General features: G+C 54.1%; 2 gene segments (V, D, J or C); both read left to right on the plus strand.

Moving 5' to 3' along the window:
* The first annotated feature begins 5,912 nt into the window (after nucleotides 1–5,912).
* LOC123606993 lies at nucleotides 5,913–12,457 on the plus strand. The segment is given in 5 exon segments: nucleotides 5,913–6,088; nucleotides 10,717–11,103; nucleotides 11,669–11,686; nucleotides 11,821–11,927; nucleotides 12,194–12,457. Coding segments are annotated over 5 exon segments (708 nt in total).
* A 1,658-nt stretch (nucleotides 12,458–14,115) lies between these two features.
* Nucleotides 14,116–21,243, plus strand: LOC123607294. The segment is given in 6 exon segments: nucleotides 14,116–14,119; nucleotides 16,022–16,240; nucleotides 19,529–19,915; nucleotides 20,485–20,502; nucleotides 20,637–20,743; nucleotides 21,009–21,243. Coding segments are annotated over 6 exon segments (756 nt in total).
* Nucleotides 21,244–23,440: the final 2,197 nt, after the last annotated feature.

The following is a 23,440-nucleotide window of genomic DNA, read 5'->3' on the forward strand; positions in this document are numbered from 1 at the left end:
CTGCCTGTGTCTGCACCTGCTCCCTCCTGCCCCCTCGCTCTGTGGACATCCTCCCATCTGAAGCCAGACAGGGCTCTACCCCTTAGAGACGAACAGAATGCCCCAGCTCCCGAGATATGTTCCATGGAATACTGGTTTAGCAGCATGTGAAGAGAAGGAATCTAAAAACTAACAAGTAGGGGGCAATGGGGGGCTATTTACTAGAGAACAATACCTTGCAGAGGGCTGTGCTAAAGAGGTTCCTTGATCTTGGGACTCCCCCGGGTCTGGACTGCAGGGCTCGTGTTGGGCCACACAGGTCCTAGTTTGCAGAATCTCACTACCTCCTTTCACTGGGACCCAGAGCTAATCACCTCGGAGACCCTTGCGCCAATCACCTTGGCCTCTGCTGAGCCCCCTGTACACATACTCTTTCTAGCCCAGGTCGCACTGCCTCCCGGCAGCAGAAGGCCACACTGGACCCTCCCCCCACAATGTGCTCCTGTGTCTAAGGGAGACAACAGCCCCCACACTCTGCAGAAATCTGTCTCTTACTCATCCCATGTAATGAGACCCACACGTGTCTACCACACTGGGCACGTTACAGACATTTTTATATCTGGTCCCTTCTTGACTCTGAAGTGGTTACTATTCCAGTGGTACAGACAAGAAAGCAAAGGCTCAGAGAAGGTTGTTGGCTTATCAGGTCCCTCCTCCAGCAGATAGTAAATCTGGACTTGGGCTCCTCGTTAGCCTGGCCCCGAAGCCTGTGCTCTCTCTACCCACCTCACTGTCTCTCCTGCTGCTGCTGGGGTCTGAGACGCTACCTGGCCATGGGCTCTGCTCTTTCACAGACTTGAGGGCCATTCCCTGCCTCCCTGTGCTTCACGGGGGCTCTGGTCCCTGACCATCTCCCAGCACTGCAGTCACAGAGGTCCTGCATGTGACATCGGCTCCCGACCTCCCACAACTTCTAAAATACACCCTGAGCTCTTTACCCTGCAGATGGGAGGGTCTTCCTTCTCTGCCCCGCCTGTATTTCCTTCCTTGGTCTCTCTCCACTCCTCTCCTCTCCTCTCTGTCTCTGCTCCTGTGCTCAGAGATCCTGGTGGCTCCTCCAACACGCCACGGACCTCTCACCTCTAACTCTGCGTGTTACTGGTCCAGCTGGCTTGATGCCTTCCCACCTGCCCCCTCGCCTTCTTTAGGAAAGTCATTTCTGACGCCTCCTGCTCCGGGATCCTCCTCCCCCAGCCCTGTGTTGGCCCCGTTGGCCCTGTGGTCTGAGCGAGGAGTCCTCCTCCTCCTCCTGCCACATGCTTACAGCGGTCAGTCCTGCTCCTGCTGCCTAATAATTGTGGTTGTATCTACTTGGCCTTCAACGGTGAGCTCCTTAGGCAAGTAATCTTGTCTTACTCATCCTGGCACATTTAGTGATTACACAACATCTACAATAGAATAGGCACCCAGTGGTTGAATGACTCAAGTATGAGCTAGGACTGGAGGGAAATGTACAGAAGAAAGAAAGCGCCTTCCAGAACAATGGTTCTCCAAGTGCAGACCGGGGGACCGCCAGCACCAGCATCCCCTGGGAATTTAGGAGACATACAAATTCTGGCGCCCCTCCCCCATCTCCTGAGTCAGAAATTCTGCGATGGAGCTTGGCCTCTTGCATTTTTACAAGACTTCCAAGTCCTTGTGACGCACGCTAAAGCGTGAGAACCAATGCAGCAAAGGTATCCCTAGGCCAGTGCTCTCCGTGAAAGCAGTAGTCCCTAATGTGTTTGCTGACTATATTCAGCCACCATAATGAAGCTTTATGTGTATTATCTGATTCATATCTCTCAAGAACTCCGTAAGGTAGGTGGTATTATTGTTCAAGGGGCTTGGTAACCGGCCCAGGGCCTCACAGACATAAGAAGAGGGCCTGGGGTGGGTGGGAGTCCGGGCAGTCTGGCTCCAGGAGGCGGGCTTCCTTGAGGGGTGGAGGCCTCAGTGCCCTGCAGTGGCCCCAGCAGAGCCCTAGAACTTAGGGAGGGCTGGGTGTCAGTGCCAGCTGTCACTTCATTATGTATGACTTGGGGCAACTCATTTAGCCTCTTCAGATTTCAGTTTCATCTGAGGAAATCAGGAGACACATTTGGGGTTTAGATGAATCTAGAACTCACTTGAAAAGTTTCAAGAATTACACACATGTGAGATGCAATTTGTTTATCTGCTTCCCACACCTCAGCCTTGAGAAAGGCAGGCAGGTAACCCAGTTTCCCGCTGGGGGCGGGGGGTGGGGTGGGGGGGGTGGGGGGGGGGTCCCCTCCAGCACCAACCACATTCTTCTCACGCCCTCAAGTGGCCACGCTGAGATGGCAAGGACTTCCGTCTAAAATAAATAAGGACAGGCTGCCCCCTGCTGCCCAAGATGATGAATGACCCCACTGGACACCTGCCTAACCAGCTAAACTCCTCTCACAGCGGGGGGAGGGGGGGGGGAAAGCTTTGGGACACCTTGGCGACTCAGTCGGTTAAGCAAGTGTTGGACTCTTGATTTCAGCTCAGGTCGCTTCTTACGGTTTGTGAGATCAAACTCTGCGTCAGGATCTGCACTGACAGAGCAGAGCCCGCTTAAGATCCCCTGTCTCCCTCTCTCTCTCTGTTCCTTCCCCACTGGCTCACACTGTCTCTTATTCTCTCAAAAATAATAAATAAACCTTAAAAAAAAAAGCTTCACGGGCATTTAAGCACACTGACAGTGTGACTGAGTAGCAAACGGGGGGCAAACTCCATCAGGATTGGAAGTAGGCAGAGCGGTATTCTTTGTAAGGAGGGTCTGGTGGAGAGTCCCCAGCTAAATGGCCGAAAGGAAACTTACCTAGAGGGTATATTACTGATATGCAATAAGGCAGGAAAATGGAAATAGATCAAAATAAATCATTACATCGATGAAAGAGATCCTCAGTGTGGGAAAGGAATAAAGAAGGAAGCTTGCCACTTTCCACTCGATAAAGGCCATCCGTGACCTTTTATTCAGGTTATTGGCAGAGTGTTGTGAGATCCAGCACTGTTCGTGAGTAAAAAGCACAGGCTGTCTTTTCCTTTTTTCCCTAAATTCTCAGAGCCACACTATTGTACCCAGCTTGTGACACCACCAGATAGCACTCTGACATTCTTCATGGCTCGCACCTGTGCTTTTCCTGGTCAGGGGACAAGAAGTGCATCCCAAGCGCCGTGCTGAAATGGAAATACCCGGGTAATTTTGTGCTTGATTGTTTATTTAAATACATAATAACTCCAATACTAGAGATTTTTAACACAACATATCCTAAGGACTACTGAGAAATATGCATTTTTCACAAGCTTCCTGAGTGATTGCGGACCCAGTATGTCAAGTCAGGACCATAACATATCTTCTTAGGTAAACTGATCTTCTTTGGAGAAAATAATGAGTTTGTAAATTACACAAGTAGGTTTCTTTTTTAAGTAGCACATTTCAAAATATTACTCAAAGCAATGTTTTCTGTGTATTTTCTTTAAATTTTTAAAGTTTTATTTTAAATAGATCATATAGCCACCTGGCTCAAAAACTGAAACAATACAATAAAGTTGAGACTGAAAAATGTTACTTTTACTTCTACCTTGTTTCTGTCTCCTCTGGTCATTCTTAGTAGGCAGTTACTTTGATCAGTTTCTTTTGTGTCGTTCTGGTGTATCTTTATGCAGAACCAAGCAAGCAGTTCTTATTCCCCTCCTTTGCGGGACAAAAGGCAATGTACAGCAATGCTAATCTGCAGCTTGCTTTTTTTCCACTTAACAATGTATCTTAGAGAGCTTTCTGTAGTATCATGAAACATTTGTATTTTTTTTTTTTTTTTTTTAGCATCGAGCAATATTCCATTTTGTGGATGTATCACAGATCATTTATCCAGTCCCTTCCTGATGGGCACTGGACTTTCCCCAATCTCTTTGCTACCCCCAGATAACGCAAATATTTTACAAACATTTTTTATTTGTCTGCAAGAATAACTACAGGATAAATGCCCAGATGTGAGATGTCCAGGTGAAAAAGTAAATGCATTTGTAGCTTTCATAGATATTTCCAAATTGGTCCCCACTTAGATGGGTATCCTTTTACGTGTAGAAATGCATATCCCACGACGCACAAGCTAATAGAATGTCTTCCCTAATTCAACTTTGTCAGTCACATTGGTGAACAAAGATATTTCAATGCAGCTTTTTCTTTGCAAGATTTTTTTCCTATGGTGAAGCACCATTTGCGTTACTTTTTCTCTGAACCATCTGTTCTTTGCCATTTTTATTGTGCTGCTGGATTATTTTCTTACTGATTTCTAGGAGTTCATTATATACTGGGGAGATCAGCCCTCATGAGGAAGATTGCAACTGTTCTCCCCATATTGTCATTTCTCTTTGGATTCTGCGTTTATTTTTCCACGGAAGTGTGTCATCGTTAAGGAGTGAAGTTCGTCTTTTTTTTTTTTTTCTTCTAGATTTTAATAGTTTGAAACTTCACAGTTTGAAAGGCAATAAAAGGAAACACCATCGAGTGAAATAAGATCCAGGCCACTCAACTGGAGGTTGAATTTCAAGGTCTTCTTGTGCAGGAAAGTAAAACATCTACCAGCAACTTTAATGTGTCTGCCCCTCGGGGATAAAAAGGAGAAGGCTATGTCCATGACTGCATTTGAGCGTTCCTGCGACTTTATGCATCTGACTATTCATTTCCATGTCCCAACTCCCTTTTCCTAACCTGACATCTGAAGTCCACAAGAAGGGGGGCTGATGCACACAGGAGCCCTCCCATGTCCAAACCCACTTGAAAATATGCTGGAGCTCAGCTGTTATTTTGTCTCTACCTAGGGACCCCTACACGCCCCAGTCCTCCACCCCGTCCCTGCAGTGTAGCTCAAGGTCACTTCCCCTCCAGACCACCCTAGAGGTTTGGAGTTGGGCCAAAAGGTCTGAGTATTGCGGGATCCCATTCCCGGATGAAAGGTGTGGCCTCTGAGTGACAGAGCCACAGGCAGGCCTGAGGCTGAAAGGGGGCTGCTGCTTCTTGCTGGGTTGGGGGGTGGGGAGGGTGGGTCCCCACAGTGACGACATCTTGCAGAGGGGCAGAAACCAGGGAAAACCAGCCCTGCAGCAGCCAGCCTTGCAAAGACACACAGCTCTGAGAAGCCAAGAACATCCTGAAGGAAGGGCATGGGGGTGGGGAGGAGCCCCTCCAGGAGCCCCTCCCCGGCCCGGTCTGCACCCCTGCCACCGCCTCGCACGAGGGGGAGTGATGTCACTGACCTGCCCTCCAATGCCCTTGAAGGAGCAGCTGCTTTGGTGGTTTCTCCCAAGCTCTGATGGGCAGAACCATGGGAGGGGTCGTTTTTTGTACAAAGCTGTAACATTGTGGGGATGGGGGGGGCCACGGTGATTCAACTCTACGGGAAAGCTTTACAAAAACCTTTCTGCCTTTCCCAACCCACAGTCTCTCCACTTTTGTCCTGGGTCACCGGCCTGAGGGTGGTTCAGGTCAGAACGCCTCTGCCTCACCCCTGTTCACCTGTCAAGCCAAGACCATGGATAAGGACAGGTTTGGATCGGGACTGAATCTTCCGGGCAGAGAGCCCAGATGCGAGAAGAATGTCTCAGTGGCCCCTCGGGTGAAGGACTCGGGAGACTCCTTCACTCCAAGCCCCACAGAACCCGGGGCAAGGTCAGTGGGAAGGTGCATGGGAGGTGACCCATTCCACAGAGGAAGAAGCCAGAGATATCCCCGCTCTCCGTGGATATGGTCACTGGCTCTAGGACCCTGCCTTTCTCTCCAGATCCACGTCCTTTTAATGGACCCTCAGAAAAAAATCAAGAAAGTAGTGTGGGACCCTCTGGATACACTCTGGCCATGCTCTGTGGCCCCAGGAGTCAGAGTTGAAAATGTTCTATGCAATATCGGTAAAACACAGGCGGGGATTTCTGACCCCAGCATCCTCAGACACCAACTACAGCCCCCGTTTCTTTCCACACCTCAAATTTGTTTTCCTCCTGGCCTGGAGTCACTGTGTGAACACTGAACTTTTCTTTGGAGCAGGCACCAGGCTCACAGTTATAGGTAAGCTAGACTCTGGGTCTTTCCAAGCCCCTCATAGGGGAAGCAGGTCCAAAATGGCAGGTCCATTTTAGAGTGGCCATATTCTGATGTGCTATGATTATACCTTCGGCCCAGGGACCAAGCTGACAGTCGTCGGTAAGGCGGTGGGGACTCCGGGCAGGGCATGACCGGGAGGATTCTATCCCGGAAAGTGTGGGAGGGAAGGGATCACCCAGCCCCTGGGTCCTGGGCAAGGAGATGTCATGCCCGCATCTGGGAACCAGTACCTGGGAGGGTCCCGGTCAGGGTAAATCCACGTAGCCACCGGTGGTCCTCTGTAAACTCAGAGCTGAGCCTCGGTGGTTCCGGCAGAGGAGGGAGAGGAGATAGCACTGCCCCCTCTGAATAGTTACCTGCCAGAGAAAACCTAGAGAGAACCCAGAAGGCAATCAATGAGCTCTGATACTGGCCCACCTTCCTCACTGACTGGAACTCTCTGCAGGGGTTTCATATCTTCCCTTGCTCTGGATTTCACAGGAGGCCACGCTGTCTCCTTTTTTCTGACTGTCCATGCACGGGGATATGCACGGGGATATGCAAAGCAGGGCTGGTGTCTCTGTGAGCGAAGAGATCCACGAACACCCCGATCTGTCCCTGAATCCCAGCTGAGCTCAGCAAACAAGGGGAGGTTCTGAAGCAGATCTGAGAGGCTGTGCTATGGCGAGACCCTCTATTTTGGGGAAGGGAGCCGGCTCACTGTTGTAGGTAAGCTCGTTGAGGCTGGAGGGCTGGGAACCTACAAGGAGGGGCAGGGCTCCAGATGGAGCCTCCGTTCTGGGGGCTTAGCTTAAAGCACATTTTTATCAGAAAGATCTGAATTCTTGCCTTGAGGTGATAGGGAGGGGACGGCCTCCATCCCTGGTAATTTCACAGACTGGCCATGCCAAGTCTGGGTTCCCGTGCTGGGAGGCAAGTAGTCTCGTCTTGGGGTCACCGTGTCCATCTCCCGTCTCCTTGGAGCGCACCCCATCATGGCCACGGTAGATGGGAAGCCTCTAGCCTTAGAGCTAGCTTCGTCCTGCTGTTTTCTCCCCTCGTCCAGAAAAGAGAGGGACATGGGAGAAAGGGGTGGGGGTCACATGGCCACATTGGTCCCCTGACATTTCAGGCCATACGCGTGCCCCCTCTCCCCCTCCCAGTGCCAAAATTCTGCTACGGAAAGGGAGAAGAGAGCAGGCAGGTACACTTGGGAAGGGCAGGAATTGGACGCAGGTGGGCAGTTTTCCTACCAGCCTGCAGTGTTGTGTAACAATGACAATTTTTCACAAGTGGAGCCAAGCTCTCTGTCTTGGGGAAGCAAGCGGCCTCCCTGGGGGGGTAGTGTGTTGGAAAAGTACAGTCCCAGAAGGACTCCGGAGACAGGGTGGGGATGGGGGCACAGCGGGAAAAGGCGCAGAGAGTGTGGGGAACAGAGTAGGTGCTAGAGCCCCCGGAAGTTTGGGTGGATGCTAGCTTCTGGAAGGAAAGGCCCCAGAGCAGCAATTCTGGGTTTGTCACACTCTTGCTGTGCTGTGGAGCAACCAGGCACAGTACTTTGGAGATAGGACTCAACTCTGTCTCAGGTAAGGAGCAGGACCAGGGTGGGAGAGCTGTGGTCCCTGGGACCCGGGGCCCCGTCTCTCCCCACGGCTGGTTGTCAGGGGTCAGGTAAACTCTCTTATCCTGGGGACCTTCTCCGGGGAGCTGTGGCTGCCATTGCTCTTGGTGTGGCTCACCTGGACCCTCTATTTGTCCTCCCTGGGTCTTCAGTCCTTGATGTGACCTCCTCGCTCTTTCCTCGGTTCATCCTTCCTTCTCATGTGTGTGCCTCTTCCCACCCTGAGCCTTCTCCTCTTTCCCCATCATATGCCTGGACCTTTCTCCAGGTCTCCTCTGGTCCAGAGCCACGCACCCAGGCGGAGAAGGTGGCAGAGCCCGTTCCCTGGGAGCTAGGACCTGCCCTCTGGCAGGAGACCCCCGCCCCAGGTTTTACCACAGCTCCCTGCAGCTGTGCTCCTATAACTTACCCCTCCACTTTGGGATGGGCACCAGGCTCACCGTGACAGGTTGGGGGCCGCGCTCCGGGCGGGGGGGGGGGGGTGCCCATGCGTGACCCATCAGTCCAGGAAGGAGACGGGGGTGACGGACAGAAGTCCGAGCCGCCCCCTCCCTCCGGGAGTTTCTCTGGCTGCTCTGCTGTGCTTGTCTCAGACCCTCGGGGGTAGACTTGGTCTTGGGGGCTTTGTGTTTTCTTGCTGTTTTCTCATTCTCCGGGCCGCCTTCTTTCACTCTCTTCTTTTTCAGGGGTGTGTTGTTTTACTTTCCCTTCTTTATCTGAGTCAGATCTTCTCCATCTTCCCTCCTGAGCTAACTCCAGTCCTTCATGGTTGACTCCATTTGGGCGAATGGGTCTGTTTTCTATGTCAAAATCCTTCTAACACCGTCCACCTGCTCAGAACTCCACCCTTGCCTTCCCTGTCCTCCTTCTCCATCTCCACCAGTCTCCAAAGACCCATGTGTGTCTTCCTGAAGGGATCTAGGGCTTTGGAGGCACAGGGGGTGGTGTGTAGACTGGCGAGGCTGGGGTTTAAGGGACATTTCTGAGCCCCGGGGACAGAAGGCACATCGCAGTGTCATGAAAGCTGCAAGGGGTGTCTGAGGGACATAGTGCTTGGCAGGATCCGAGGAGATAGGTGTGAATAAACTTTCTGATACAACTGGAAACTTAGGCCACATTAGTAACAGATAAGGTACGAAGAAGAGAAAAGAGGCTGAGGCCCCATTTTCCAAACCTCAGGACCTGTGCTGGGATGGTAGGGTAAAGGGCCCATCATAAAACGCTAACACACCATTGGCATGCTCTGGAGGAGGGGGGCAGGCAGAGGGGAGGGCAGGGATGGGATGAGTCTGGGTTGGGAACAGAGACAAGGTGGGAAGAACGGGAGACTTGGTCCTACCAGATTGGTTGGCTCGAGCAGACTCTGTCCTGCAGAGACAAAGTCACATGCCGGTGAGTGTAATAATTAGAAAGTACAAATTACTGAGGTTCGAAATGCCTGGGCTCAAGGGATAGTTGGGGGGGGGGGGGCGGGGGGAGGTTGAACAATCGGAAAGTAGAAGTCTCAGAATCTCTGAGATCTATAAAATGGGGGTGATAGCACCAGCCCCTGGGGGTGTTAAGTTGTTAGGGACTAACTTCTACGGACACCTTTATAAAAGGCTCACCTCATCGTGATAATCCTTTCTGTTCCTGGCGCTCATCATCACGTGTCAGAGTTTGGCCTTTTTCCAACCTCTGTCTCAATTTTCCCATTAGAAACATTTTTCAAATTTGGATAAAGTGGAAACATCCGGGTTCCCCACATTTCTGCTCCAAAAAAATCATTCCTCTGGTCAATATAGAGCCATAGATGGCAGAGTCCATTCTGGTTTAAAAAAAAAAAAAAAAAAAAAAAGGAAGCTTAATAGATGGATGTGTTTTCTTTTATCCCTGTGTGTCTTTACATGAGGTCATGGCTTCCAACAACTCCAGAAATTCTCCCCTATCTGTCAGGCATGTAAAAGGGCCCAGGACTTTACAACATGAATGCTCAGATGAAATGGCCCTTGGACTTTGGAATTTGTTCATACCCAGCAAGGTTTTGCTGCTTTTAAAAACGTAAAGCTTGGCTGTGAACTAGGATTTCCAAAGCTGGCAGGGAGGCTTGCTGGGCATTGGAAGGAAAAAAGGGTTCAATCCATGAGCAATATCTTTCATGGGATTATAGCCAACCTGGGCAAGCTAGCACATATCCCATGTGCCCCAGTATAAGTGCAGCGAATGTGGAGCGTCTGATAATAGCCAGAGACTTCATGGCTCCTCAAAGCAGGTTCTATGCTAAAGAAAGAAAGCAAGAGAAAAGGGAAGGCAGAAAAGGAAAAAAAGTGAGTTGGGAAAAGAAGCATTTAGGAAAAAGTATAGTCAGACGCAACAGGACAGTGAGTCTTCTAGACAACAAAGGCTAATTCTAGTACCTGCTCCCCCTCCCTAAACGGACCCTCAACACCTTGTACAAGAGAACAATGACAATTAGGAAAAGTCAGTTCGGTTTCCAGGATGATGTTGCTAGCGAGAGAACCCTCTGCCTCACAATCTGGTCTCATTCAGCTCTGCTAAAGCTGCTTCTCCATCTAAAACAAGAGACAGTCACACGGCGAAGAGGACTTTGAATGGGGAAGAAAAAGAGACACATATACTCTTTTGATAGATATGGAACAAGGCCTTGTTTAAGAGACTCTGCAAAGACAGCCAAGAGAATCAGGACCCATTGCTACCTTAGCCCAGAGAGTCTAAGTGTGTGCGTCCATGGAGGAACCCAGAAAAAAAATCGTGAAGTTGTGGGAGAATAACAACAGAGGACAGTGACCCCCAAACACACAGGACCTACAACTCCATAATTTTGCTTTAGGATGACCCCATTTCCAGCTCTCTCTGTCTCTGTCTCTCTCTGTCTCTCTCTGTCTCCCTCTCCATCACACACACACACACACACACACACACACACACACAGTCCTTCCAAACCCAGACAGCTCTCAGACCAGGCCTGGCCCCAACCCCTCTTCCCTTGCAGAGGACCTCAAAAAGGTGAGCCCTCCCAAGGTCACAGTGTTTGAACCATCAGAAGCAGAGATCTCCCGGACCCTGAAGGCCACACTCGTGTGCCTGGCCACAGGCTTCTACCCCGACCACGTGGAGCTGAGCTGGTGGGTGAACGGGAAGGAGGTGCGCGACGGGGTCAGCACGGACCCTGAGCCCTACAAGGAACAGTCCGGCGCGAATGGCTCCAGCTACTGTCTGAGCAGCCGGCTGAGGGTCTCCGCCACCTTCTGGCACAACCCTCGGAACCACTTCCGCTGCCAGGTCCAGTTCCACGGGCTCGGGAAGGATGACCAGTGGGACTACCCCGAGGCCAAACCCGTCACCCAGAACGTCAGTGCCGACACCTGGGGCAGAGCAGGTGAGCGGGGGGCCAGGGGGGATGGGCAGGGGGTGAGCTGGGGCACAGAAAGGGGGTCCAGGCAGGCAGGAGACCAGAAAGACTGGATGTAGAAAACGGGGGGTGGGTGGGGTGGGGCAGAGCGGGAAGACCAAAGCCCACTCTGAGGGTGAGCGGGCCCCTCGGGCTCATTTCCCCCCCCTCCCCCTCCCCCCCGCATCCTCAGCCCCGCAGGGCCTTGCCTCTGGGGCCCCTTAGTGTCCCAGCCCGTGGGGCTCAGCTCCGACCTGGGTGCCCCCACCCCCGTGCCACCACGTTCCACGGGTTTCAGGGATGACGAGGCTGTGCTGGCTCAGCACAGGAGGGACCGTCCAGCCTGAGAGCGGGCTGGTCTGAGCCTGGGAGTCCGTGCCCACCTGCGAGGCGGACTCCGCCTGTCATGTTAGTGACCTTCGTGTCGTTCTTAACTGGAGTACAGTTGACAGGTGACACCGGGTTAGTTTCAGGTGTGCCCGACTTAGCAGCTCTTCCTCTGCCTTAGGAGGTGGGGTCTCTCATCCATTTCCCTCCCCCTTTTCTCTTGCAGACTGTGGCTTCACTTCGGGTGAGTGACCCTCTCCCCCGCTTCCTCTCTGCCTCCCTGGCACCAGAGCTGGGGCACCCCTGGACCCTGGGGGCGAGGGGGAGCCAGGGGCGCTGGCTCACAGGGAGCTCTGTGCTGTCCCTTCCCGCCCACAGCGTCCTACCAGCAGGGGGTCCTGTCGGCCACCATCCTCTATGAGATCCTGCTGGGGAAGGCCACCCTGTATGCCCTCCTGGTCAGCGTCCTCGTGCTGATGGCCAAGGTAGGGAGGCGGGCAGGACGGGGCGTGCAGGCTGGAGGGAGAGGGTAGAACCTGGAATGTGAGGGGACCGCAGAGCCCGACCCGGGCCTGATATTTCCTGCGGTCTCAAAGAAATTATAAGGTGGCTGCCAGACTGGGGAGAACGTTACAGGATGCGGCACCAGAGGATGGGGAGAGCCAGCGGCTGTACCCCAAGCCGGGCGCAGAGTCAGGTTCTCCTACTGTTCGTGGCCCCTGGGACCCTGACAATGCCCTCTCTTCCTCAGGTCAAGAGAAAGGATTCCTGAGGCCAGCTCAGAGGAGGAGTCCTGAGCTTCCAGTCGGCCATTGCCCCAATACGGATCCTCCTTTTCCCACTTAGAGCCAGTGCTTCTGAAGAGCTGTTTTCATCCCTCTGCTTACCCCAGTAGCTACCCCTTATGTGCTTGCCCATGCGGTCGCTCACGACTCAACTTGCCCTAAGCCAGGGGGGCCTCGTGTGATGAAATTGACTGAATCAATAAAAATGGCCTGTTCTGGCTTGACTCTGCCTTGTGAGTGTCGGGATATCTCTTCCGCCCATCTCTGACTTCCCACGTGACTCGCGTCAGGAGAGAGACCCCAGGTATTCGAGGAAAGTGAGGGACCCAACCTGTGGTCGGCAATCCTCCTCCCTTGCCAGGAGAACTTTAGTAAATGTGAATGGTAGTGATGAGATGAAAAGAGGCTTACTCGGGAACAGCCCAGAAAAATGGTGACGTTTCCTACAGGAACATCGTGTCCCCCCTGGACAAAGGTGTTCTGAGAAAGAGCCCACGCCCACAGGCGTGTCCACCCGTGACTGGTCAGGTGGCCCCGGCTTTCACACATATCGGCCAGCTCCCTTTCCGCCCTCTCACTGAGGACACGACCGTCTTCACTTGACAAGCAGGCTTCCCGGCGGCGAAGAGGACACGCTGACTTGGAGACGTATTCTCAGTAGCAGAGGGGTGTGAAAATATCCCCTGATCCCTCCCGGGAGGGTAGAAAATAAAGGCCCCTAAAACCAAGAATCGGCCCTATTGCTATTTCTAGAAATCCTTTAAGAGCTGTTGGTGGTCTCACTGTCACCATGGTGACGCGGCCCACTGTCCTGAGGGTGGCACAGGGGACCCGGCAGTGGTCCTCTGCCTCCTTGCTCCACGCATACCTCACTCGTCTCCCCCTGCATCCCCGAGCCACGTGCTCTCGGACTGCTTTGCCCTCCTTTACCTGGAGTGACCTAGTACTCTGACTCCTACTTACTCTTCAAGCTCTAGCTCCAACATCTGCCCCCCAAGAAGCCTTCTCAGGAGCTTCCTTGCCCCTTACTCCCTGAGGGCGGCCCACATGCATCCTATACTTGGCTACCATAGTGCCCTGTACACACCCCCTTCATGCCACACGTGAAGGACACTGCCCCTTCACCCCTTCAAGCGTCCCCGTCTGACACTCGGCTCCTTGAGAACAAGGACATGTTTTATTACAGTGTCCCTGGGATATGGCATAGCACTTTGGTTCAGTGTGAGTACACAACAAACGATCTTTGAGTAAGTGAGTGCATAAAGGAGTGGGCCCCAAGTGACCCAGTTCAGGAGAAGACATCACCATAAGGCCTGTCTGAAGTCGCCACACTCACAGGACTGTGACATACAGCCTTCTCTCTGTGTTGCAACACATGAGGTACTCAGATGTGTGTGTGCACATATACAACACACACACACACACACGCATGTACATACAATTATATATACATATATATGAGACAACAAAGACCTCTTAAAGGATTTCTAGAAACAGCGATAGGGCTGATACTTGGTTTTAGGGACCTTTAGTATCTACAACACGTATATAATATATATTGTATATATATATGCTGATATGTATGAATGCACTAACGAATAGTGCACTAATAGTGCAAGTGCACTAACTCACTCATTAAGCCTATATCACTGGAATGTTCTGCTATTAACCCCCAAGAAAATAAAGATATCCAAGTCACTTCCCTGACCATGAGGGGGGAACTCATGTATAGAAAGCGTTGAAATACAAAGTGATGCTTTGAAATGGCAACGTGAGCTGTCTGCTAAAATGCAGCCAGAGGCTAGCTCTTGGTTTCCCACTGGGATCATCAGGGAGGAGTCTGAGAAGGTGGCAAACCCTTCAGAGAAGAGTCGGTCTGATCGTCCGCATGGGTGGGTGGTGGTGGGCAGTCAGAGGCATGAACCAGAGCCGAAACAACAGGGCCAGGTGCTCGTGGGTGCTTAGCCAGAGGTGAGGTTCAGGGAATGCAGGGAAAAGACGTTAGGGAGGTCGGTGCAGGCTCATCTGAGGGCAGGCTCAGGTCCTTGCAAACAGCACAAGGCCTGGCACATAGTAGGTGCTCGTGTTGCGTGCGGAATACACGAAGGACGAGGAGCTTGGGCTTTGTGCAGGGAGCACCGGGGGGTTACAGAGGTTTCCCAGCTGTCTGTCCCCATGCCACAAGCTGCCATCACCTGTTCTGTGGATTCCACTCCTGGCTCCTCCCACCCGCCTCACTATAAATGCCAGTCTGTGCAGGTGGGCACAGTGAGTCCCAGAGGGGAAACCCGGCGACACAGGTCTCCTCAGAGTGGTGTGTGCCTCCGTGAAGGGGCCTCTCTGCCCCACCAGCCCTCTGCCACCTGTGCTTCCTGTCTCTGCCTGGTGGTTGGGGGAGGGGGCCAGAGGGAAGGAAACATTTTTGTATCGCGCTGTAACATTGTGGGGGTGGGAGTAGCACACAATGATTCAGGTAGAGGAGGTGCTTTTACAAAAAGCTCTGCCTCAGCAAATATCCCCACCCAGCCCAGGGAACACTCCTGGATGGGGCGTGGCTGGGAGAGGTCTCTGGAGCTGGTCCCTGACGGGCGCTTGCGTGGACCTGGACTCAGGGAACGCCTCTGTATCTCCCTGTTCCAGACAGCTTCCCAGGAAGTGTCAAAGTGGGATCATCACACAGCACTTTTCACAAACCTCGCCCTTGACAGAGTATTTGCACACGCGTTACTTGTGAAGAACTCACAACAACACCGTGGGAGAGATGTTTTCCCATTTTTCAGATGAAGGAACTAAGGCCAGAGAGGTTGCAGGCCCTATAAGTACTAAGAGACGGGGGTCTAGCCTGGAACACTTCCCAACTCCAGCCCAAACCACCCTTCACCAATCCCCATTCATTTTCCACCTCCACTGTTTTGTCCCCAAGCCAAGCTGATTCTCCTCTGCAAATTGGCCATGACCTCCTGCAGTATCCAGGTTACTATGTCAGGCTAGATCCGTAAGTGGGGAGAGACAAGCCCAGGAAGGAGAAGAGCGCGCCCTCAGCTCGTGCCAAGGGAAGTAGGAAGAAGCAGAAATTTTTGGCAGCCCCTGCCCACTGTGCTACAATAATGAGCAGCACTTTGGGCCAGGGACCCGGCTCACTGTCCTAGGTAAGAAAGCTCCAGGTGGGAGGGAGGGTGCGTTGCCCAGCCTGGACACCTTCCCCACCGACCCTGGCTCTCAAGGAGTGGGTGCTGGCCCCTCCTGGGCCCTAGTCCGGGAAGGCAGGTTTGAGTCTGGGATCCCAAGGCCGTGCAAACACCGGGCAGCTGTATTTTGGGGCTGGTTCCAAGCTGATCGTGCTGGGTAAGGACCGAGCGCTCCGCGGGGTGGGATGAAGAGGTGGGCAGCTGCCCGGCTCCGTTTGGGGGTCCCGCTCAGAGGCGGGGCTCAGCGCCAGGGCCGGGACTCCTGGGTCCGGGGGTGCGGGGCGCGCAAGGGAGCTGGGCTGGCGGGAGAGGGCAGCGCCGGGTTTTTGTCCTGGGGCTCTGGGCCGTGAGCACAGAAACTCAGTATTTCGGCACAGGTACCCGGCTGACCGTGCTAGGTAAGCGGGGGTGCCCGGGGGGGCGCCGGGGAACGCGACGGGGCCGGGGAGGGGGGCGGGTCTGTTTTTGTGCCGCGCCTGGGGGCTGTGAGTCAAAATCCTCTGCACTTCGGCCCCGGAACCCGGCTGTCGGTGCTAGGTGAGCGCGGCGGGGGGCGGCCGGGGCTGTGCAGCCTCCACCCCGACCTTCGGCCGGCAGCCGGCTGAGCGTCGTGGGTGAGTGGTCGCGGGGTCGGGAGTGAAGGCGGCGGGTCCCGGGGCTGGTCCCGCCTGCGCACCCCCTGGGCACCCGCTGGGCGCCCGCCGGGCTCCCCGCGCCGGCCCGGGCTGCGAGGCGGGGTGGGCGCTGCTGGGTTTGCGTGCGGGGCTGGACCTCTGTGCTCCTACGAGCGCTATTTCGGCCCCGGCACCAGACTCACCGTCTTAGGTAAGGTTGGGAAGTCTGTTCCCCCCCCCACCCCCGGCGTCCCCGTCCCAGCCCCTCTGTCCCCGTGGAAGGGGCGGGTGGACGGGGGCGCGCTGTCCATCTGCGGGGTCAGCCCTGCAAGGGGGGCGAGGACCGGGTCCTCCCGCGCCACGAACCAGGCGGAGGGCAAAGGGGGCTTTAGGTCTCTTTTCCTGCCCCGGAGGTACTTAGGGCCAGGGTGAGTGGGGAACGAGAGGGTTGATTAGGACTCAGGGCCACGGGATTAGAGGACCAGACAGAGAAGGGAAACCCCCGGGCTGGGGGAGGCGCAGGTGTAGCTGCTACGCAGAGCTGGGAGCCGGAGGGGGGTAGGGGGGAGAAGCAGGGCCAGCAAGGGATGGCGGGCACCCGGCCTAGCCGGCTCCTGGGAGGGGTCGATGGAGGGAGGCCGCTGGACAGAGGAGGAAAGGGATGAAAAGCGGGAGAGGAAGAGAAAGGCCAGAAAAATAGTGAAGGAAGGCATCAAACAAGCAGGGTTCCCTGATTTACTGTTCGGCATTTAGAATTAGATTTAACCCCCTGCCTTTCTCTCCGAAGCGGGAGGCCCCTGAGGTGTGCCTACAGCACCAGTCCTGCCTTGGGCTGGACTGGAACCTCAGCCCTGGGGGGTGCATTCACTCCCCGGCCATGTCTCCCTCTCCCCCCACCCCCACCCCAGCCTGAAATCTCAGACCTCACACCAAGTTCAACAGCCCAGGTGGGCAGGAGTTCATTTGTCCCAAACATACATTTAAATGCAGACTTGGTGTTTGTGGGTTGAGAAAACTTCCCAGGGGGATCCCAAGCTCCTAGATCTGGAAAGCACCTGGATGGAACATCCCCTGGTGCTGAGAATGTTGTGGCCACAGAGGGGAAGAAACTCCCAAGACTGGTACAGGAACCTGGACTATTTTGATGACAGCAGGCACTATTTGGAGTTAGACTGTCATTAAGCTGGAGCCAGTGGGGCTTGGCTAAACTTTGTCCCGGGGAAAGGCCAGATTCCTGCAATCAGCAGGGGTGAGAAAAGACGAGGCTTTAGAGCCAGAGAAAACTGGGTCCCAATCCCTGGCTCACTAGTGAGCGGGTGACCTTGGGCAGAGGAATCTGTGTGAAGCTGGGTCCCCTCTACAATGTCATCACCAATACCTACCACTTACTATTGCTGTGCAGGTGACATAGGACCCTGTATGTCAAGTACTCGGCAATGGTGGATCGTTATCATTCAGCCCTTCTCTTCTCCACCCTTCCCCTAGGTGGTCCCTGGGGGGTGAGGGCAGAGGGTGAGCCCAGTGCCAAAGGAGGGACAGGATTTGACCTGTGGATACTGGAGAGGAGGGCTGGCCATATGTGACGGTGGACTGGGAACAAGAAAGAAACTTCACAAATCTGCCTGAGGCTAGTCCAACCCACAGAGCGGATACAAACAGAGGCCCACTGGAACCAAACTTACACCCACCTAGGCAAGCTCACCCACACCCTGCAGGGACTCACAAACATGGAAGGATAAAGTGACCCGGCCTCACAAGGAGCTGTGTAGACAGTGCCCTAGAGTGCCGTCCAGGTCCTGTTTGTCCTGCCAGTAAACATCACACGTGGCTCAAAGGACATCATTAATTTTGCAGGAAGGACTGAGTGTTTGCCAATGAGGGGGTCAGAGGGGTGCCCCAGGAAAGCTGGTACAATTCCAGAGCCAGGGTCTTTGAGACAAGACTGAAGACGCCAGGCTGAGCAGGGAGGTTGATGGAGCCGGGCAGTATAGCTATTAATTAGCCTGTTAGTACTTCAGGCTGGGTCAGCCAGGAAAAACCTAGGGACATAGGGGCAGTTAGCAAGTAGACGTTTGCAGGGAGAGGAAGCTGACAGGTTGGGAGGCCAGATCAGCTCAAAAGGAAGATGCCAGGCTCTTGTTAAGAATTTCAAGACGGTGACAGCAGCCGGGAAGCCAAGAGTGGGGCCTTTGTAAACGTGGGGTCCTGAACACGGGTCACACACCCATGAGGCTGGCCCTGGAAGTTAGGTCACAGCCCTAGAAATGTGAAGCATCCCCTAGAAGAACATTTTCTCGATCTTCCAGGCTAAACTAGATTCTCGTAAGAATGAGATTTTGCATTTTAACAGAATTGCCAAGAAACAAACGAAAAAATCAGCAGAAAGCAAAGGAGTGGGATACAATGAATGGAGAGCAGGCCCAGGAGAAGTGAGCCAGGCTGATGAGAAGGTGGCCTGGGCCTTTACCCACGACTCTGCAGAGGAGACGCTCAGGCCAAAACTTGTCTCAAAGCAACTGCTAGCAAGAATTTGCTCTGAGGATCTCAGATGCTTATTTAGGGAGCTGACTGGTAGAAAAAAAAGGATAACATTTGGAAGCAAAAGAGCAAAGAAGGTTGAGGAATCCTTGAATTTGACATAAGGAGACATTGCTCTCCGTCTGAGCTTAGGAACCTTGGGGGGTACCCGAAGGCAGACGAATGGCCAGGATGAACTCATGAACCGCAAAAAAAAAAAAAAAAAAAAAAAGGCAGAAAATCTCACATTCTCATGAGCACACCATAAAAGAAAAGTGTACCCTCACACAGGTGCACGACCCTATGCCATCTGTATATTGTCATCTGAAGAAAATCCCCAGCCCCCAAATGCCCCCCTTATCCCCAGTTCCCCATTACACCTGAGCCTCTTAGATTCAGATGCAATTCACCAGCTCAGGACGGGAGCCTTCTGAATGTTTACATCACGTAAACCCCCCAGCCCCTCTGGAGAGTCAGTGTCCTAATCCTCCCTTCACAAGAAGGAAGAATGATGCAGGGAAATTAAGACATCATCCCAAAGTCACAGTGGTGGGCAACGTCAAGTTTTAGGATTTGGATCCTATTATTCTGATTCCAATCCTGTGCTCGCTCCCCTGAAATAACTACTACATAATATGGTGAAATGTAGACAGGTGAGCTTTTACTGATGGAGAAGAAATCAAATAACATTAATGAAGGGACATTACTCAAAATGTCTGTAGGGTAACTACAAAGGACAGGAAAGGCAGGAGAACAATGACAGAGGAATGGGACAGTGACCCCCAAACACACAGGACCTACAACTCCATAATTTTGCTTTAGGATGACCCCATTTCCAGCTCTCTCTGTCTCTGTCTCTCTCTGTCTCTCTCTGTCTCCCTCTCCATCACACACACACACACACACACACACACACACACTGTCCTTCCAAACCCAGACAGCTCTCAGACCAGGCCTGGCCCCAACCCCTCTTCCCTTGCAGAGGACCTCAAAAAGGTGAGCCCTCCCAAGGTCACAGTGTTTGAACCATCAGAAGCAGAGATCTCCCGGACCCTGAAGGCCACACTCGTGTGCCTGGCCACAGGCTTCTACCCCGACCACGTGGAGCTGAGCTGGTGGGTGAACGGGAAGGAGGTGCGCGACGGGGTCAGCACGGACCCTGAGCCCTACAAGGAACAGTCCGGCGCGAATGGCTCCAGCTACTGTCTGAGCAGCCGGCTGAGGGTCTCCGCCACCTTCTGGCACAACCCTCGGAACCACTTCCGCTGCCAGGTCCAGTTCCACGGGCTCGGGAAGGATGACCAGTGGGACTACCCCGAGGCCAAACCCGTCACCCAGAACGTCAGTGCCGACACCTGGGGCAGAGCAGGTGAGCGGGGGGCCGGGGGGGATGGGCAGGGGGTGAGCTGGGGCACAGAAAGGGGGTCCAGGCAGGCAGGAGACCAGAAAGACTGGATGCAGAAAACGGGGGGTGGGTGGGGTGGGGCAGAGCGGGAAGACCAAAGCCCACTCTGAGGGTGAGCGGGCCCCTCGGGCTCATTCCCCCCCTCTCCCCCTCCCCCCCCCCTGCATCCTCAGCCCCACAGGGCCTTGCCTCTGGGGCCCCTCTGTGTCCCAGCCCGTGGGGCTCAGCTCCGACCTGGGTGCCCCCACCCCCGTGCCACCACGTTCCACGGGTTTCAGGGATGACGAGGCTGTGCTGGCTCAGCACAGGAGGGACCGTCCAGCCTGAGAGCGGGCTGGTCTGAGCCTGGGAGTCCGTGCCCACCTGCGAGGCGGACTCCGCCTGTCATGTTAGTGACCTTCGTGTCGTTCTTAACTGGAGTACAGTTGACAGGTGACACCGGGTTAGTTTCAGGTGTACCCGACTTAGCAGCTCTTCCTCTGCCTTAGGAGGTGGGGTCTCTCATCCATTTCCCTCCCCCTTTTCTCTTGCAGACTGTGGCTTCACTTCGGGTGAGTGACCCTCTCCCCCGCTTCCTCTCTGCCTCCCTGGCACCAGAGCTGGGGCACCCCTGGGCCCTGGGGGCGAGGGGGAGCCAGGGGCGCTGGCTCACAGGGAGCTCTGTGCTGTCCCTTCCCGCCCACAGCGTCCTACCAGCAGGGGGTCCTGTCGGCCACCATCCTCTATGAGATCCTGCTGGGGAAGGCCACCCTGTATGCCATCCTGGTCAGCGTCCTCGTGCTGATGGCCAAGGTATGGAGGCGGGCAGGACGGGGCGGGCAGGCTGGAGGGAGAGGGTAGAACCTGGAATGTGAGGGGACCGCAGAGCCCGACCCGGGCCTGATATTTCCTGCGTCTCAAAGAAATTATAAGGTGGCTGCCAGACTGGGGAGAACGTTACAGGATGCGGCACCAGAGGATGGGGAGAGCCAGCGGCTGTACCCCAAGCCGGGCGCAGAATCAGGTTCTCCTACTGTTCGTGGCCCCTGGGACCCTGACAATGCCCTCTCTTCCTCAGGTCAAGAGAAAGGATTCCTGAGGCCAGCTCCAAAAGCGTATCCTGAGTTCATAATCCTCACGCCGGATTCTCCTTTACATGCTTCCAGCCTGTGTTTCTAAAAGCGTGATTCTCTCTCCGCCTCTTATCTCCTTCCTGCCGGGTTATCTGTCCCTTCGCCCCACTTCCCTGTGGATTGAGCTCCTCAGCCCTGACACTGAATGAGACTAAAACAATAAAAAGCATCGTGCCAGGCCTGGCTGTGTCTCAGAAGTGTCTGTGAAGTTCTGCCCTCCAAAGACCTAGCGAAGGCACCACCCCTCTGGCACATGAAACCGCTGACCCTTCTTCCTAAGCGATGCTGCTTCCTCCCTTCATCCTGAGGGAGGATGGGCTCCCTGATCCACACCAGCCATTCCAGGCTCCCGGTGTGTGGGGTTGGTCTGCAGGGTAAGGGGCTGGGCACAAGAGAGCCCTAACCCCACCTTGGCATGGGGCACAGGGCAGGGCAACCTGTGTGTTGGAATGCTTGGTCATTTCTCAATTCAAGACTCAAGTTTCATTTATTATGCATTTAGGTTTTATCTACATCTGTTCTTAATGCCTCCTTCAGACCTAGCTCCAGTCTGCCTATCTAGAAGAATCCCGAAGAAGGCACAGAGTTGAAACCCCTGATAAGTGAAGTCCAGAGATCTCACAGAAGTGGGGCATGTGGAGGCAGGCCCTGGGGGGCGGGGGGAGGGAGGTGGGGTCCGGTAGGGACTGAGGTGTGACACCTGAGTGACCCTTCGCTCGGTGGGATGGAGAGCGGGCCCCCCCAGATGCAGCCCGTCAAGCACATCCGCCTGGGCAGAGACAGTTATCTTCCTGGGGTAAACTCTGGGTTCACAAGCGAATCACAGTCACTGCGGTAGGTCATTGCACCAGGGGAAGGGAGGGATGCCCCAGGGGAAAGAAGGCACAGACTGGTGACAGAGACCGGAGACAAGCTGGCTTAGGCAGAAAGTCGGGGGTGAGAAGGAAGTCTGAAAGCTGAGAAAGATTGAGGAAGGTGGCATCCCTTTTTGGTAGCCTGCTTGGTTCCAGACTTGGGGCTGGACGAGGCACAAGGGTGCCCCAGTTCATCCCCACAGTGACCCTAGAAACAGGTGTCATTCTCCCTACTCCACTGGTAAGGAAGCCACCGTTTGCAGATCAAATGGCTGGTAAGCCGGGAAACTGCGGCACATTCTTTTGAAGATGGAAATTCAGGAAGTTCTTTCCAAGTAGTGGCCAGAGGGGTGTGACTGTCCCCGGGTGACGTTGGAGTAGCTGCCCCCAACCTCCAGCCCAGGACCCACAGTAACAGAGTAAAGGGACCTTGATCCCTGGGTGTATTTGTTCCTCAGCGTTGCAGTAACAAAGAACCACAAACTTGATGGTTTTAACAGTAGAAATTTATTCTCTCACTGTTCTGGAGGCCAGAAGGCCAAAACCAACGCGTGGGCAGTGCCGCATCCCTTTTTAGAAGCTCCAGGGGGAGAACCTTCTCTGCTTCTTCCCACCTCTGGCATTCTTGATGGCCCTTGGCTGTGACAGCATCCTTCCAACTTTAGGCCTGTCTGCACATCACCTTCTTCCCATGTTCTTGGGCCTGGATTTTCCCCTTATTTTTTCCTATTATAACACGGGTCGTTGGATTTAGGACACACCCTGAATTCAGAAGGATTTCATCCCGAGATGAAAAGTTTACATCTGCAAAGACCTTGTTTACAAATTGGGTCACATTCTGGGGTTCTGGGTGGGCATGAATTCTGGGGGGACGCTATTCATCCCACTGCACCGAGTGTCTAGGAACCGGGGAGGGGGGTGGTTAAGGGTTCTCTAGACCCAGCTCACACAGGCCGGGAAAGGACATGGCCCAGGGCGGGGGTGACCCTGGGAATGCCTCACACGCCTGCAATTTCCCATCAGTTGTAATTATTTCTAGATTTCTCAAACAGCAGCAGTATTTTAGTTGTTGTTCACTTGTTTTTATAATGACTAAGAAGCCCCCAAATGGGGGGGGGGGTTTAGGTCCTAGACCAGTACCTGCAAGAGCAGCACCTCCCATGCTTTAGACAGGCATGGCTCTTCCTCACAAAGGTGGGCCAGGGACAGTCGGCACAGAAGGGACAAGAACATGCCTCAGAGAGAGGAGGGTGTTGTGTGGGCCAGAGGGGGTGGCCGGGGACAGGGCATCGAGGACAGGCATTTGTGGGCGCAGAGAAGTGAGGGGGACTGAGCAAGAGCAGGACAGAGATGGAGGGGAGGTGGGAAGAGGAGACCCCCCCCCCACAGGAAATGGGGCCTGTAGGCTTGGTGATCTCATAGGGGGCCTGCTGAGCAGGGGCACTGGCAGCTGGGAGGATGTGGGCGGAGGTGAGGACCCAAGGAATGTCCTCTGGAGGATGAATGAGCCTCTACCTGCCCGC

This window comes from Leopardus geoffroyi, chromosome A2 (genome assembly GCF_018350155.1).
Source record: "Leopardus geoffroyi isolate Oge1 chromosome A2, O.geoffroyi_Oge1_pat1.0, whole genome shotgun sequence".
In the NCBI taxonomy this organism is placed as follows: Eukaryota; Metazoa; Chordata; class Mammalia; order Carnivora; family Felidae; genus Leopardus; species Leopardus geoffroyi.